Source organism: Hypanus sabinus, chromosome 7 (assembly GCF_030144855.1).
Source record: "Hypanus sabinus isolate sHypSab1 chromosome 7, sHypSab1.hap1, whole genome shotgun sequence".
NCBI classification, from domain to species: Eukaryota; Metazoa; Chordata; class Chondrichthyes; order Myliobatiformes; family Dasyatidae; genus Hypanus; species Hypanus sabinus.
Window position 1 is genome coordinate 14,247,795 of NC_082712.1, and position 15,451 is coordinate 14,263,245.

General features: G+C 41.9%; 1 protein-coding gene across 1 annotated transcript in view; it reads right to left on the minus strand.

Moving 5' to 3' along the window:
• Positions 1–729: 729 nt before the first annotated feature.
• The window catches only part of LOC132396569 (coiled-coil domain-containing protein 80-like), a 40,124-nt gene continuing 25,402 nt past the window's right edge, over positions 730–15,451 (minus strand). Inside the window, exons 6-7 of the mRNA XM_059974227.1 lie at positions 12,148–12,228; positions 730–5,005 (exon numbers count right to left, since the gene is read on the minus strand). Of these exons, the coding sequence (XP_059830210.1) occupies positions 4,749–5,005; positions 12,148–12,228 (338 nt within the window). The 3' untranslated portion in view covers positions 730–4,748. The remainder of the gene's footprint in view (positions 5,006–12,147; positions 12,229–15,451) is intronic.

Here is a 15,451-nt window from a genome sequence, read left to right on the forward strand (position 1 = left end):
TCTGCCAACCTTCTTATTCTGCCCCCTTGCATTAGCCATTTCCATCCTGAGGAAAAGGTCTATGCCAAATTATCTTGGACACATTTAGCAGACAGACAGGGGCAATGCATAGAAAAGGTTTAGGACATTATGACATTATGGGCTAAACGTTAGGAAATGGGACTAATTTGGATGGGCATCTTCCAAGTAAATTTATTATCAAAGTACATATGTCACTACATATAACCCTGAGATTCATTTTCCTGTGAGCACTCACAATTAATACAAGGAAACACAAAGGAATCAATGAAAAACCACACACAAGACAGACGAACAACCAATTTGCAAAAGAACAACAGATTATAGAGATACAAAAATGAAAAAAGGAACAAAACAATAATAAATAATTGAGAACATGAATTGTAGAGTCCTTGAAAGTGAGTCTGTATGTCATAAAATCAATTCAGTGTTGGAGTGAGTGAAGTTATCCCCTTGGTTCAAGAGCCTGATGGCTGAGAGGTAATAAATGTTCCTGAACCTGGTGATGTGGGTTCTGAGGCTCCTATACCTCAGCACGGTTCAGTCTGACCAAAAGGCCTATTTTCATGCTGTATACCAGTCAGAATTTCTGACAATAACTTGCTTGTACATTATCAGAGCGAAACCCACTAGTTACCCTACTGGTCCCCACAGCAGCCAGCAAGCATCAGCACAGCCCTATGGGTGATGTGTGAATGATTGACATGTTCATCATTATAACTGTAAATTTAATCATATTACAATCCAGGCGAATAGAAGAAAATAACATTGTAGGTGTATATTACAATGCAGAATAAGTCATAGCTACAAGGAAGTCTGCAAATGCTGGAAATCCAAAGCAACAAGCAAAAAATCCTGGAGAAACTCATCAGGTCAGATAGCATCTATAGAAATGAACAAACGGTTGATGTTTCAGGCCATGATCTTTCTTCAGGACATAACTTTTTTCCATACTTAACAAATCTGTAACAAAATCCAGTATAAATAACATATGTTCAATATTGTAAGACAATTCATTGCACCGCACCTTTGTTTAATGTTAAAAACTGCACCTTTAACAGATGGCCAATGAATCTTACCCACTTCCCAGCTCAACTGGCATTTCAGCCTAATACATTTGGAACTGCCCAAGAAGGTGGCTTCTGTACGAAATTGAACCACATTATGGCCAAAAACCTCTATGCCTGATATGTAAACACAAGACATCCTGCAGATGCTGGAAATCCAGATCAACACACACAAAATGCTGGAGGAACTCAGCAAGTCAGGCAGCATCTATCAAGGGGAATAAGAAGTCGATGTTTTGGGCCCAGACCCTTCATCAAAGTTCAAAGTAAATTTATTATCAAAGCACATATATAACAAGGATGTTGCCAGGGTTTCTGTAGAGCACAGAAGATTAAGAAGGGATTTGATATACAAAATTATGAGGGGTATAGATAGGATAAATGTAAGGCTTTTTCCACTGAGGTTGGGTGAGACACAAACTAGATGTCATAGGTTAAGGGTGAAAGGTGAAATGTTTAAGGGTAAACTTCTTCACTCAGAGGATGGTGAGAGTGTGGAGCGAGCTGCCCGAGGTGCTGGATGTGGGTTTGGTTTCGTCATTAAAGAGAAATTTGGATAGGTATATGGATATAGGGTTATGATCCAGGTGAAGGTCAATGGGACCAGGCAGATTAACAGTTTGACATGGACTAGATGGGCTGAAAAGCCTGTTTCTGTTCTGTGACTCTGTGTGTCACCATATACTACCTTGAGATTCATTGTCTTGCAGGAATTCACAGTAGCACAGGAGAGAGAGAGAACTGTGGATTGAACTAATTGTTGTTTTTCTTGGAGTTTAACTTTCTTTTGCTCGTTTGTATGTTTATATAATCACCCATATACCTGTAATTGTTCAGTGAGTTTTCTAGTGGTTTCAGTTGTCTTCATATTTTTCTGGAAAATTCCTAGTTTCAGCATTGGGTATCGCATTAATTAGAGATACAGTACAGAATAGGCGCTTTGAGCCTTTGGACTGTGGGAAGAGTAAACACAGGCATTCCACAGGAAGGATGTACAGACTCCTTACAGGTGGCATTGGAATTGAACTCTGAACTCTTAATGTGCCAAACTATAATAGCATCACACTAACTGCTAACTGCTAAGCTAGGGGCTATCTTATTGGTTATCTTAAGCAATTTCAACCCATCCACCTTCCCTCTCAGCTTCTCGTTCCGCTTATTCTGGCTTCTGCCCTCTTTCTTATTTGTTGTTGGATGCTAATGGTTTTGTGATCCAAGGTTCTTTGGAAGTCAATAATGAGGCAATAATGTGTGCTGCCAGTAGTCTGGTACAGATCACATTTGTTTGACCTCTTGAAATTTTGATATTGACTGGTTAGTCTGCTCCCCAGATGCTGCCTGACCTGCTAAGTTCTTCCAGCGTTTTATGTGTGTGTGTCTGCTAAATATCACATGTTGACTCCGGTCATTCAGCCCAGCACTTTGAAAGTGCTGACCAATAATGTCTCTTCCTTCTATGGCCTATTAAGAAAGCTTCCCTTGCAGATATTTGTCTAATTATTTTCCAAAGGCTAATGTACAGTAGAGAAGCAGTTAACGTAATGCTTTACAGTGCCAGCAACCAACCCAGCTTCAATTCCCACCGTTGAGAGTAAGGAGTTTGCACGTCTCCCTGTGACTCCATGGGTTTCCTCTGGGTGCTCCAGTTACCCCCACATTACTAAGACGAACAGGTTAGTGTTAGTAAGTTGTGAGCATGCTATGTGGGTGTTAGGAGCATGGCGGCACTTATGGGCTGACACCAGCACATCCTCGAACTCTGATGGTCACTGACACAAACAACACATTTCTCTGTATGTTTCAATGCACAAATAAAGCTGATCTTCCTCTTTAATGTACTCCAGATCAACACAACTTGCCATGCAGTCATCTTTTCCCCTGTGTTAACTTGTACTCTTTCACTAATTCCTTAAATTACCTCTTCAGATATTAGAACCAAATAAGGGATTTACATGATCAGCCGTGAGCCACCAGGCAGCAATCCACCTGATGCACCATCAATAACTCTCTGAGACGTGAGGCGAGATATCGGCCTCAATCGCCTTTATACAGGGGTCTGTGGGAGGAGCCACAGGAGCAGTCAGCAGGGGGCGTGTCCAGACAGGTATATGTAGTTCGCCACACCAACGCAGAGATTAATTGGGTGCTAATGTTTACTGAAAAGCTCGAAATGCTGTAGATGCTGGAAATCTTGAGTAACGTGCACAAAAGTGTGCTGGAGGAACTCAGCAGGTTACTCGTCCACCTTCCCCTCGTCTAATATTTGCCACCTTGTAATCCTTCCTCTCCCCACACCTTCTTAACCTGGTTATTTCCCTTCCTTCCTCGTCCTGATGAAGGGTCTTGGCCCAAAATGTTAACTGTTTATTCCCCACCATAGCTGCTGTCTGACTTACTGAGTTTCTTCAATGCTTTGTGTTTGTTGCTGTGTTTAGTGACCATGGGAGAGGGTCTGTGGACCCCAGGTTGGAAACCCTTGTTCTAAAGGGACATTCCTCCATGCTGAGGCTGTGCTCTCAGAGTAGACATGGGTGAAAACAGGAGATGTGAGAGGCAGCTGCTTCTGGCCAACAAGCTTCTCTTGCTCTGTATTTCCCTGATGTTAGTGATGATTGCAGCTTTCCCAAACTTTCCCAAATTCCGCATTCCCTGCCCCCCCCCATTAAAAGATAGGATTAGTGGATATCCTGTGTCTTGGATTCAGCCATTTGAGTCTGTCACCCCACTGTATCTCAGCTCATTTGTTTATCTTACTTCCCTCTTGCTAGACAAGGCCACCCAACAAAAACCTCTTTTCAGAATCCAGAAATTTTCAATCACATTTGGAATCGAGTTTGAGATTCCTGGCACCTCTTGTTTCCTGGTTTCATTAAAGAAGCAATTTCAGATTTCAAGACTCATTTTTCAAGATATCTGAGAAGTTTATCGGTTAACAGTGAGTTGCTGCTGTTGTTAACGTCTTGAATTAAATTCCTCAATAACTGAAAGGAATCAAGATTTAATCTTTTAAAACCCTGGCAAATTTGCAATGTAATGTACATTCTCTCCAAAGCTGGTGGATCATCCTTCTAAGGCAGGGTTTCCCATCCTGGGGTCCACGGACCCCTTGCTTAATGGTATAGGTCCATGGCATAAAAAGGTTGGGAATCCCTGCTCTAGAATGTAGATGAGGAGAAATTTTTTTCAGCCGGCAAGTGGTGAATTTGTGGAATTCATTGGCGCAAACAGCTGGAGACCAAGACATTTGGTATATTTAAAACAAATATTTGTAGATATTTAAATAGAAAGAGCATCAAAAGTTATGGGGTTGAGAGGGATAATAAATCAGCCATGATGTAATGGTGGAGCAGACTCCAAATAGCCAACTCTGCTCCTGTGTCATACAGTCTAGTGAGAGATGCAAGACCCTTTCAACTGTAGGATTGGGTTTCGTGGCTTGCATCTTTAAAACAGAAAAACATTTAACATGAAGAGTTTAGTACGTTATACTGGTTACTACAACACAGGCATCGTCCTAAGAAGTACAAAGTGCAGATGAACGTTGGTGAAGTGTCCAATGCATGTTTCCTGATGTAATTAAACAGAGCTTGTAACAGGTTGTTTCGAGACTGTGATCAGAATCTCGTCCGTTAACCTCAGTTGCTGTGGATGTCGAAGAGGGCCTCAGGCCTCAGTAGTGTGGTCCTGGCAATTGATACCCAACGACTCCTGGACCTGCACCTCCTCCTGTCTGAGCTGCATCGAGTCCACCAGCTCATAAATAGTCGCCAGCGACCATACAGGAGACAGGGACCAGGAGAGTACCGTGCCATCTTTGCTGACTAGCAGCATCATAAAGTGCTCCTCACTGACCTGGAAGTGTTCACGTAGGCCATTTACCACCAGCGAGGAAAGTTTCTCCTTTTCCACTTGGGATCTCCCTGTGTTAAATACATTAAAGAGTTTAACATTAAACATAAACTCTCACAGTATGGAAACAGGCTTTTCAATGCTGGGCAGGATACATATATGTCCCCATATACAACCCTGATATATGATTAATTTTCTTGTGGGCATTCACAGTAAGTACAAAAAACACAGTAGAACATGAGAAACCACACACAACAAAATGGACAGAAAAACAATGTGCAAAAGTCAGCAAACTATGCAAAATGAAAGAAAACCAAAATAATAATAAATAGATAGATAGATAGATAAATAAATAATGTGAGTACATGAAATGAAGAGCTCTTGAAAGTGAGTCTATAGGTTGTGGGAACAGTTCAGCGCTGGGGTGAGTGAGTCCTCCTCTCCGGTTCAGGTGCTTGATGGTTGAGGGGTAATAACTGTTCCCAAAACTGATGATGTGAGTCCTGAGGCCCTATACCTCCTTCATCAGTGAGCCGTGAGAAGAGAGGGGGACCCTGAGGATGAGGCTGCTTTGCTGAGACAGCATTTCATGTAGATAAGCTCAATAGTGGAGAGGGTTTTCCCCATGATGGACTGAGCTGTATTCATGACACTTTGTAGGATTTTCAATTCCCTCCATACATTTCCTAACTGTCCATGAACCCTTCCAAGTAACTGTTAAATATTGTTAACACACCAGCCTCAATCACTTCCTCGGGCAGTTTATTCTGTATACTGACCAACATACTTAAGAATCAGAATCAGGTTTATTATCACTGGCATGTGACATGAAATTTGTTAACTTAACAGCAGCAGTTCAATGCAATACATAATACAGAATAAAAAAAACAAAATAAAATAATAATAGTAATAAATAACTAAATCAATTACAGTATACATATATTGAATAGATTAAAAATGGTGCAAAAAGCAGAAATTATATTTAAGAAGTGAGGTAGTGTCTAACGGTTCAATGTTCATTTAGGAATCAGATGTCAGAGGGGAAGAAGCTGTTCCTGAATCGCTGAGTGTGAGCCTTCAGGCTTCTGTACCTCCTACCTGATGGTAACATTGAGAAAAGGGCATGTCCTGGATGCTGGGGGTCCTTAATAATGGACACTGCCTTTCTGAGACACCACTCCCTGAAGATATGCTGGGTACTTTGTAGGCTAGTACAACTAAATTTTCAATTCTTTGCAGTTTCTTTTGGTCCTGTGCAGAAGCCCCCCCATAACAGACAGTGATGCAGCCTGTCAGAATGCTCTCCACAGTACATCTATAGAAGTTTTTGAATATATTTGTTGACATACCAAATCTCTTCAAACTCCTAATGAAGGATAGTTGCTGTCTTGTCTTCTTTATAATGTAATATTCCTGACGGAATATTCCCCAGGCTGTTCCATGAGGCAAGGGAAGAGATTGCTGAACCTCTGGCTAGGATCTTTATGTCCTCGTTGTCCACAGGAATGGTACCGGAGGATTGGAGGGAGGCGAATGTTGTCCCCTTGTTCAAGTAGTAGGGATAGTCCAGGTAATTATAGACCAGTGAGCCTTTCGTCTGTGGTGGGAAAGCTGTTGGAAAAGATTCTTAGAGATAGGATCTATGGGCATTTAGAGAATCATGGTCTGATCAGGGACAGTCAGCATGGCTTTGTGAAGGGCAGATCGTGTCTAACAAGGCTGATAGAGTTCTTTGAGGTGGTGACCAGGCATATAGATGAGCGTAGTGCAGTGGATGTGATCTACATGGATTTTAGTAAGGCATTTGACAAGGTTCCACATGGTAGGCTTATTCAGAAAGTCAGAAGGCATGGGATCCAGGGAAGTTTGGCCAGGTGGATTCAGAATTGGCTTGCCTGCAGAAGGCAGAGGGTCGTGGTGGAGGGAGTACATTCAGATTGGAGGGTTGTGACTAGTGGTGTCCCACAAGGATCTGTTCTGGGACCTCTACTTTTTGTGATTTTAATTAACGACCTGGATGTGGGGGTAGAAGGGTGGGTTGGCATGTTTGCAGACAACACAAAGGTTGGTGGTGTTGTAGATAGTGTAGAGGATTGTCGAAAATTGCAGAGAGACATTGATAGGATGCAGAAGTGGGCTGAGAAGTGGCAGATGGAGTTCAACCCGGATAAATGTGAGGTGGTACACTTTGGAAGGACAAACTCCAAGGCAGAGTACAAAGTAAATGGCAGGATACTTGGTAGTGTGGAGGAGCAGAGCGATCTGGGGGTACATGTCCACAGATCCCTGAAAGTTGCCCCACAGGTAGATAGGGTAGTTAAGAAAGCTTATGGGGTATTAGCTTTCATAAGTCAAGGGATAGAGTTTAAGAGACGCGATGTAATGATGCAGCTGTATAAAACTCTAGTTAGGCCACACTTGGAGTACTGTGTCCAGTTCTGGTCGCCTCAGTATAGGAAGGATGTGGAAGCATTGGAAAGGGTACAGAGGAGATTTACCAGGATGCTGCCTGGTTTAGAGAGTATGGATTATGATCAGAGATTAAGTGAGCTAGGGCTTTACTCTTTGGAGAAAAGGAGGATGAGAGGAGACATGATAGAGGTGTACAAGATATTAAGAGGAATAGACAGAGTGGACAGCCAGTGCCTCTTCCCCAGGGCAACACTGCTTAGTACAAGAGGACATGGCTTTAAGGTAAAGGGGAGGGAAGTTCAAGGGGGATATTAGAGGAAGGTTTTTCACTCAGAGAGTGGTTGGTGCGTGGAATGCACTGCCTGAGTCAGTGGTGGAGGCAGATACACTAGTGAAGTTTAAGAAACTATAACTGCATCGATGTGTTGGAACCAGGTCAGATCCTCAGAGATCTTTACACCCAGGAACTTTAAACTGCTCACTCTCTCCACTTTTGATCCCTCTATGAGGATTGGTGTGTGTTCCTTCATCTTACCCTTCCTGAAGTCCACAGTCAGCTCTTTCGTCTTACTGACATTGAGTGCAAGGTTGTTGCTGCGGCATCACTCCATTAGTTGGCATATCTCACTCTGTACGCCCTCTCGTCATCACCTGAGATTCTACCAACAATGGTGGTATCATCAGCAAATTTACAGATGGTATTTGAGCTATGCCTAGCCACACAGTCATGGGAATAGAGAGTAGAGTAGTGGGCTAAGCACACACCCCTGAGGTGCACCAGTGTTGATCATCAGTGAGGAGGTAAATAAGTATGTTCATTACTTATTTCTTATTTAAATCCTGAGAGAATAGGGGATATGTCTACAGAGCCAGTGTTCTGCTCTGGGTGTCAGATGTGGGATTTCCGGGAGATTCCCAGCCTCCTCGATGTAAGTATCTGCAATACGTACATCGAGATTCAGCTCCCTAGAGATCGTGTTAGGAAACTGGAGTTGCAGCTCAATGACCTTCAGCTTGTTAGGCTGCAGGGCTGAAGGTGCTGTATTTAAATGTGCATAGCATTTGAATTAAGATGGATGAACCTGTGGCACAATCAGTATGACATTGTGGACATTACTGAGTCATGGTTGAAAGAAGGCCATAATTGGGAGCTTAGCATCAAAGGATATACTTAGTATCAAAGGACAGGCAGGAAGGCATAGGGGTGTGATGTGGCTCTGTTGGTGAGAAATGGAATTACATCTTTGGAAAGAGATGATGTAGGGTCAGAGAATGCTGAATTTGTGGGTGGAGTTAAGAATCTGCAAGGGTGAAAAAACCATTATAAGAATCATAAAGGGGTCTCCAAATAGTAGCCAAGATGTGTGGTTGAGATTGCAAAGGGAGCTGGAAAAGGCACATAATAATGGTACTGACACAATTGTAATGGGAGACTTCAATGTGCAAGGGGATTGGGAAAATCAGGTTGGTGTCGGATCACAAGAAAGGGAATTTGTTGAATGCCTACGAGATGGCTTTTTAGAGCAACTTGTGCATGAGCCTACTCAGAGAAAGACCATCTTAGACTGGGTGTTGTGTAGTAAACCAGATATTATTAGGGAGCTTAACATAAAGGAACCCTTAAGAGGCAGTGATCATAATATTATCACTTCTATAGATGTACTGTAGAGAGCATTCTGACAGGCTACATCACTGTCTGGTATGGGGGAAGGGTGCCACTACACAGGACCAAAAGAAGCTGCACAGGGTTGTGATGCACCATCAATAACTCTCGGAGACTGGAAGTAAACGATAGGCTTTTAATAACAGCAAAAGGGAGAACGAAATCTCAAAGACTGAGGGAGGAGCAGTGCCCCAATCGCCTCTATACAGGGGCCTGTGGGAGGAGCCACAGAAGCAGTCAGCAGACGGGCATGTCCAGACAGGTATACATAGTTTACCACAGGTTGTAAACTTAGTCAGCTCCATCTTGGGTACTAGTCTACAAAGTACCCAGGACATGTTCAGGGAGCGGTGTCTCAGAAAGGCAGCGTCCATTATTAAGGACCTCCAGCACCCAGGGCATGCCCTTTTCTCACTGTTACCGTCAGGTAAGAGGTACAGAAGCCTAAAGGCACGCACTCAGTGATTCAGGAACAGCTTCTTCCCCTTTGCCATCCGATTCCTAAATGGACATTGATCCCTTGAACACTACCTCATTACCTTAATATATATTATTTCTGATTTTGCACGATTTTTAATCTATTCATTATACGTATACTGTATTTGATTGATTTCTTTCTTTTTTCTTCTTCTTCTAGATTATGTATTGCATTGAACTGTTGCTGCTAAGTTAACAGATTTCACGACACATGCTGGTGATAATAAACCTGATTCTGAGTCTGAATTCATACTGCAACTTGAGAGGGAGAAGCATATGTCACATGTATCAGTATCACAATGGAATAAAGGGAATTACAGAGGCATGAGAGAGGAGCTTGCCCAGGTGGATTGGAGGAGGATACTGGTGAGGATGATGGCAGAGCAGAGATGACTGAAGTTTCTGGGAATAGTTCACAAGGCACATATGTCCCACAGAAGTAGTTGTTCTCAAATGGCAGGGGTTGGCAACCGTGGCTGACAAGGGAAATTAAGGACTGTATAAAAGCCAAGGAAAGGCCATATAAGGTAGCAAAAGTGAGTGGGAAATTGGATGATTGGGAAGCTTTTAAAATCCAACAAAAGGCTGAAGAAGAGAAAAGATAGAAATATGAGGGAAAACTAGCCAATGATATAAAGCAGGACACGAAAAGTTTTTTCGGTTATATAAACAGTAAAAGGGAGATGAAAGTTGACATTGGACCACTGGAGAATGTTGCTGGTGAGGTAGTAATGGGGGACAAAGAAACAGCTGATAAACATAATGGGTACTTTGCATCTGTCTTCACTGTAGATGACACTAGCAGTGTGCCAGAGGGCTGTGAGTGTCAGGGAGCAGGACTGAGTGCCACTGCAATTACAAAGGAAAAATTGCTAGGCAAATTCAAGGGTCTGAAGGTGGTTAAGTCACCTGGACCAGATGGACTACATCCCAGAGACCTGAGAGAGGTTGCCGAAGAGATAACAGATGCATTGATTATGATCTTTCAAGAATCACTTGATTCTGGCATGGTCCCAGAGGACTGCAAGATTGCAAATGTCACTCCACTCCTTAAGAAGAGAGGAAGGAAATTATAGGCCAGTTAGCCTCTCAGTGGTTGGGAAAGTGTTGGAGTCCATTATTAAGGATGAGCTTTCAAAGTACTTGGAACTAATGATAAATTAAGTCAAATTCCGCATGGTTTCTGTAAAGGGAAATCTTGCCTGACAAATCTGTTAAGAGTTCTTCAAGGAAATAACAAGCAGGGTGGACCAAGGAGAGGGAGTGGATGTCAGTTACTTGGATTTTCAAAAGGCGTTCGATAAGGTGCCTCACATGAAGCTGCTTAACAAGATAAAGTCCTATGGTGTTACAGGAAAGATACTGACATGGATAGACAGGCTGACAGGCAGGAGGCAGTGAGTGGAATAAAAGGGGCCTTTTCTGGTTGGCTGCTGGTGATTAATGCTGTTCCTCAGTGGTCAGTCTTGGGACAGTTACCTTGTGGCAAAGTTTGCAGATGATATGAAGTTAGCTGGAGGGATAGATAGTGCTGAGGAAGCAATGGGGTTGGTGCAGGACTTAAACAAATTGGAAGAACGGGCAAAAAAGTGGCAGATGGAATACAGTGTTGGGAAGTGTATGACAATGCATTTTGACAAAAGGAACAACAGTGTGGACTATAAATCTAAATGAGTAAGTTCAAATATCAGAGGTGCAGAGGGACCTAGGAGTCTTTGTGCAGGACTCCCAGAAGTTTAATTCACACGTTAAGTCTGTGCTAAAGAAGGCAAATGCAATACTGGCATTCATTTCCAGGGGAATAGAATATAAAAGCAAGGAGATGATGCTGAGGCTTTATAAGACACTAGCAGACCACACTTGGAGTATTGTCAACAGTTTTGGGCATCATATCTCAGAAAGGATGTGTTGTCCTTGGAGATAGTCCAGAGAAGGTTCATGAGGATGATTCCGGGAATGAAGGGGTTAACGTATGAGGAGCGTTTGGCAACTTTGGACCTAAATTCCAGTGAATACAGAAGAACATGTGCGGATCTCGTTGAAACCAAAAGTTGAAAGGACTAGGTAGGGTGGATGTGGAGAGGATGTTTCCTATGGTGGGGGTATCCAGAACTGAAGGGCACAGCCTCAAACATTGAGGGGTGACCTTTTAGAACAGAGATAAAGAGGAATTTTTTTTTTTTAACTGGAGAGTAGTGAATCTGTAGAATTCTCTGACAAAGACTCCGATGGAAGCCAAGTCCGTGCGTATATTTAAGACGGAAGTTGATCATTTCCTGGTCAGTCAGGACATCAAAGGATATGGCGAGAAGGCAGGTGTATGGGGTTGAGTGAGAAGTTACAACACTTGCAGACTTCTCACCCCAGGGTAAATTCGAACAGCATTAGTCATTGCCACAAACAATGCATTTCCCTGTATGTTTCATGAACATGTGACAAATAAAGCTAATCTTTTATCTCCAACACACGTACACAAACACAGGGGTTCCCAATCTTTTTTTATGCCGTGGACCCCAGGTTGGGAACCCCTGCTTTAGACAGACCTCAGACAATCCAGATAGATTCAACAACCCAGTCCCAAAGCAATGCCACGGAAAATTGTCCATCAGTCCAGCCACGGATACTGCAATGATAACACAACCCATCAAACATCATTCTTACCATTGGGAGGAAACAGCTCCAACATTCCTGAGGTATCTTCCCCTGTTCCCGTCAACTTCAACAGAGCAAAATGGCGAATCCCTAATCAAATACAGACATTTCAATACATGATACATGAAAATAATAGCTACAGAAGATGCAAGTCTGAAACAAAGGCAGAAAATGCTGGAAACACTCAGGATCTGTGGAAAGAGAGAGAAACAGCCAACACTTTCAGGTCCGCAATCCTTCGTCAGGACTGGGAAAGAGATGGTAATTTTTTAGAAATGGGGAGGGATAAAGAGAGCAAAGGGAATGTCTGTGATAAGAGAAATGGTTTAACGTAGTTGCAATCTTTCCGCAGATGTTGTCTTTCCTGCTGAGGTTTTCCAACACTTTCCCTGTTCCGTTTATACACCACTCTTTTTTATGCAGTGAACAGTGGGGCATTGCGATAGAACAGAGGGATCTGGGAATACAGATCCATAATTCCTTGGAAGTGGCATCACAGGTAGATGGGGTGGTAAAGAAGGCTTTTGGCACAGAGGCCTTCATAAATTGGAGTTCTGAGTTCAGGAGTTGTGATGTTATGTTGTGGTTGTATTAGATGCTGGTGAGGTCTACCTTGGAGTATTGTACAGGTCTGGTCACCTACAGGAAAGATGTCAATATGACTGATAGAATTTACAACGATGTTGCCGGGACTTGGGGATCTGAGTTTTAGGGAAAGATTGAATAGGTTAGACTTTATTTCCTGGAGCGAAGGAGAATGAGGGAGGATTTGACTAAAATTATGAGGGATATAGATAGGGTAGATGCAAGCAGGCTTTTTCCACTGAGGTTGGGTGATACTAGAACTAAAGGTGATGAGTTAAAGGTGGCAGGTGAATATTTAAGAGGAATCTGAGGGGGAATGGAACGAGCTGAGAGTGGATGTAGTGGATGCGGGTTCAATTAAGAGAAATTTGGTTAAGTACATGGATGGGAGGGGTATGGTCTAGCTGCAGGTTGATGGGACTAGGCAGAATAATAGTTCAGCACAGACTGGATGGGCTGTAGGGCCTGTTTCTGCTGTAGTGCATCTATGAGTCTGGCTCTCTTTATCTATTTGTTTATTCATGAGACAAAGTGCAGAATAGGCCACGCCACTCAGCAGTCCCCCGACTTAACCCTAGCCTAACCATGGGACAATTTACAATACTTGGGAGTCCTTGTGCAAGATACCCTAAAGCAGAGGTCGGCAACCTGCGGCTCCAGAGCCACATGCGGCTCTTTGATCTCTGTGATGCGGCTCCCCGTGGTTTGTTAGCTTTTGAAATGTAATTCGAAATTTGAAGATTATGGTGATCTTGTACAATATGAAAACTTTGCGGAGACACCGTTTCCTGGCACATCCGAACAATTAGCCACCGTTCCGACTAAGGGAGATAGCCTACGGGGGTTTGTGAGTACGTGTCTTTTGGAGCATCCGCGCCCACGGGGACGGGTTGAGGGAGGCTTTAAAGCAAGGCTGTTTAGTTCGAATAAAGTTACCTTTGACTGCAGTCTTTATTTTAGCGCTGCGTGTAGCGCTACACCGCTACAACGTGTTTTTTATCGCTATTAATATACATCACAACTGCCAATGCCTGACACCCGCCAGTGCGCGCTTTCTTTTAATTCTTCGATCCAAGGTAGGCTACCTATGTAGTAACCTTCAACCCAACGTCTTTTTTTTCGGAGTTCAAAATGTTTTTGTTGCATGCAGAAATGTAATTTCGTGGGGGGTGGAGTTTCAAGATGGCGACGTAAACATCTGCCTTTTAGGCGCTCTTCATTTTTTTAACTATAATCACCCTTTAATCAAATCTTTTCGAATTTAATCATATGAGTTGATACTTTCGATTGACCCTTTTTTTTCCTAAAACTATATTTGATTTAATTCTGTCGAACTTAAAATGGCTACAAGCAAGAAATCGTCTAAGGAGCCTTTATCTATCGATGCAATTTCTAATCTTCTGGATGCTAAACTTGCAAGTTTGGAAAGCAAGCTGGAAAGTAAAATGGAAAGTAAAGCAACAAGTTTGGAAAGTAAATTGGCAAGTTTGGAAAACAAGCTTACTACGAAAATGTCTGAACTTGAAGGAGTTGTTAGATCGCTTGATAATAAGCTTCAATCGCAGGCATCGGATATTCAGCGGCATGAAGATAAGTTAGATATGGGACGAATGTTTTGGACTTTTAGTTTTTTTTATATATATGCTGTACTGTACTATATCCCCTTCTTTTTAAATGTTATTTTGTCTTTTAACAGATTGCTGAACTCACATTTGTATTTAGTAATATGGTTTTTTCAAAATGGCGTTTCTTCTTCCCATAAGTCTTTGCTCTTGAAACGTCATCTTGTATTTGAATATGGGATTTTTTTTTAAAGGTATACTACACTTTTAAATTTTGACGTTTATACCTTTTTTTTATTAATGATTGTTGTATTATATTAGTTTTTCTTTATTATTCTGATTGATATATATATTTTTTTTTGCAACTCTATATTTTAATTTGGGTGATATATAGTTTTCTTCTAATCTTTTTTTTATAGAGCTGCCATCTTGAAATGGGGGTAATATTAGTATTAGATTATGCGCCTGCCGCTTGGCTTTTTTTCGAAGGGTGGGGGGAGGGGGGAGGGATCTTTTTTCACGCTTTTGCTTTTTATTTTTTTGCTTTTAGTTTATGGGCCGACTTTAAATTACTAATATTGTTGAGGTGTCATGTTCTCCGGCTGCTCCTGAATCAATTTTCCTCCTTCCTGAATTGTGGGTTATGTGTCTTTTTAACCTTTTATGATACACACAATTAATATTGGTATGATGGATAGATCTGTTAACTTTATCTCCTGGAATACTAATGGTTTAAATCATCCGATTAAACGCAAAAAAATATTTAAAGTATTCCATAGACTGAATGCTAATATTATCTTTGCACAGGAGACCCATATCAGGAGGGAGGATAATCAACGTTTTTTTAGGTTCTGGAAGGGTCAACAATTTCATTCGAATTGTACCGCCAAAATTAGGGGTGTGTCTATTTTTATAGATCCCTCAATATCGTTTACACATCATGAAATTATCTCAGACCCACAGGGTAGATTTTTGTTGATAACTGGTTTACTTTTCCATCGGAAAGTTGTTCTAGTTAATATTTATGCTCCAAACTTTGATTGCCCTGAATTTTTTAGACGTTTATTTACCTCTCTTCCTAATCTAAATGAATATATGTTGATAATGGGTGGAGATTTTAATTGTTGTTTGAATCCTTCGATGGATAGATCTAAACCTATTCGCAC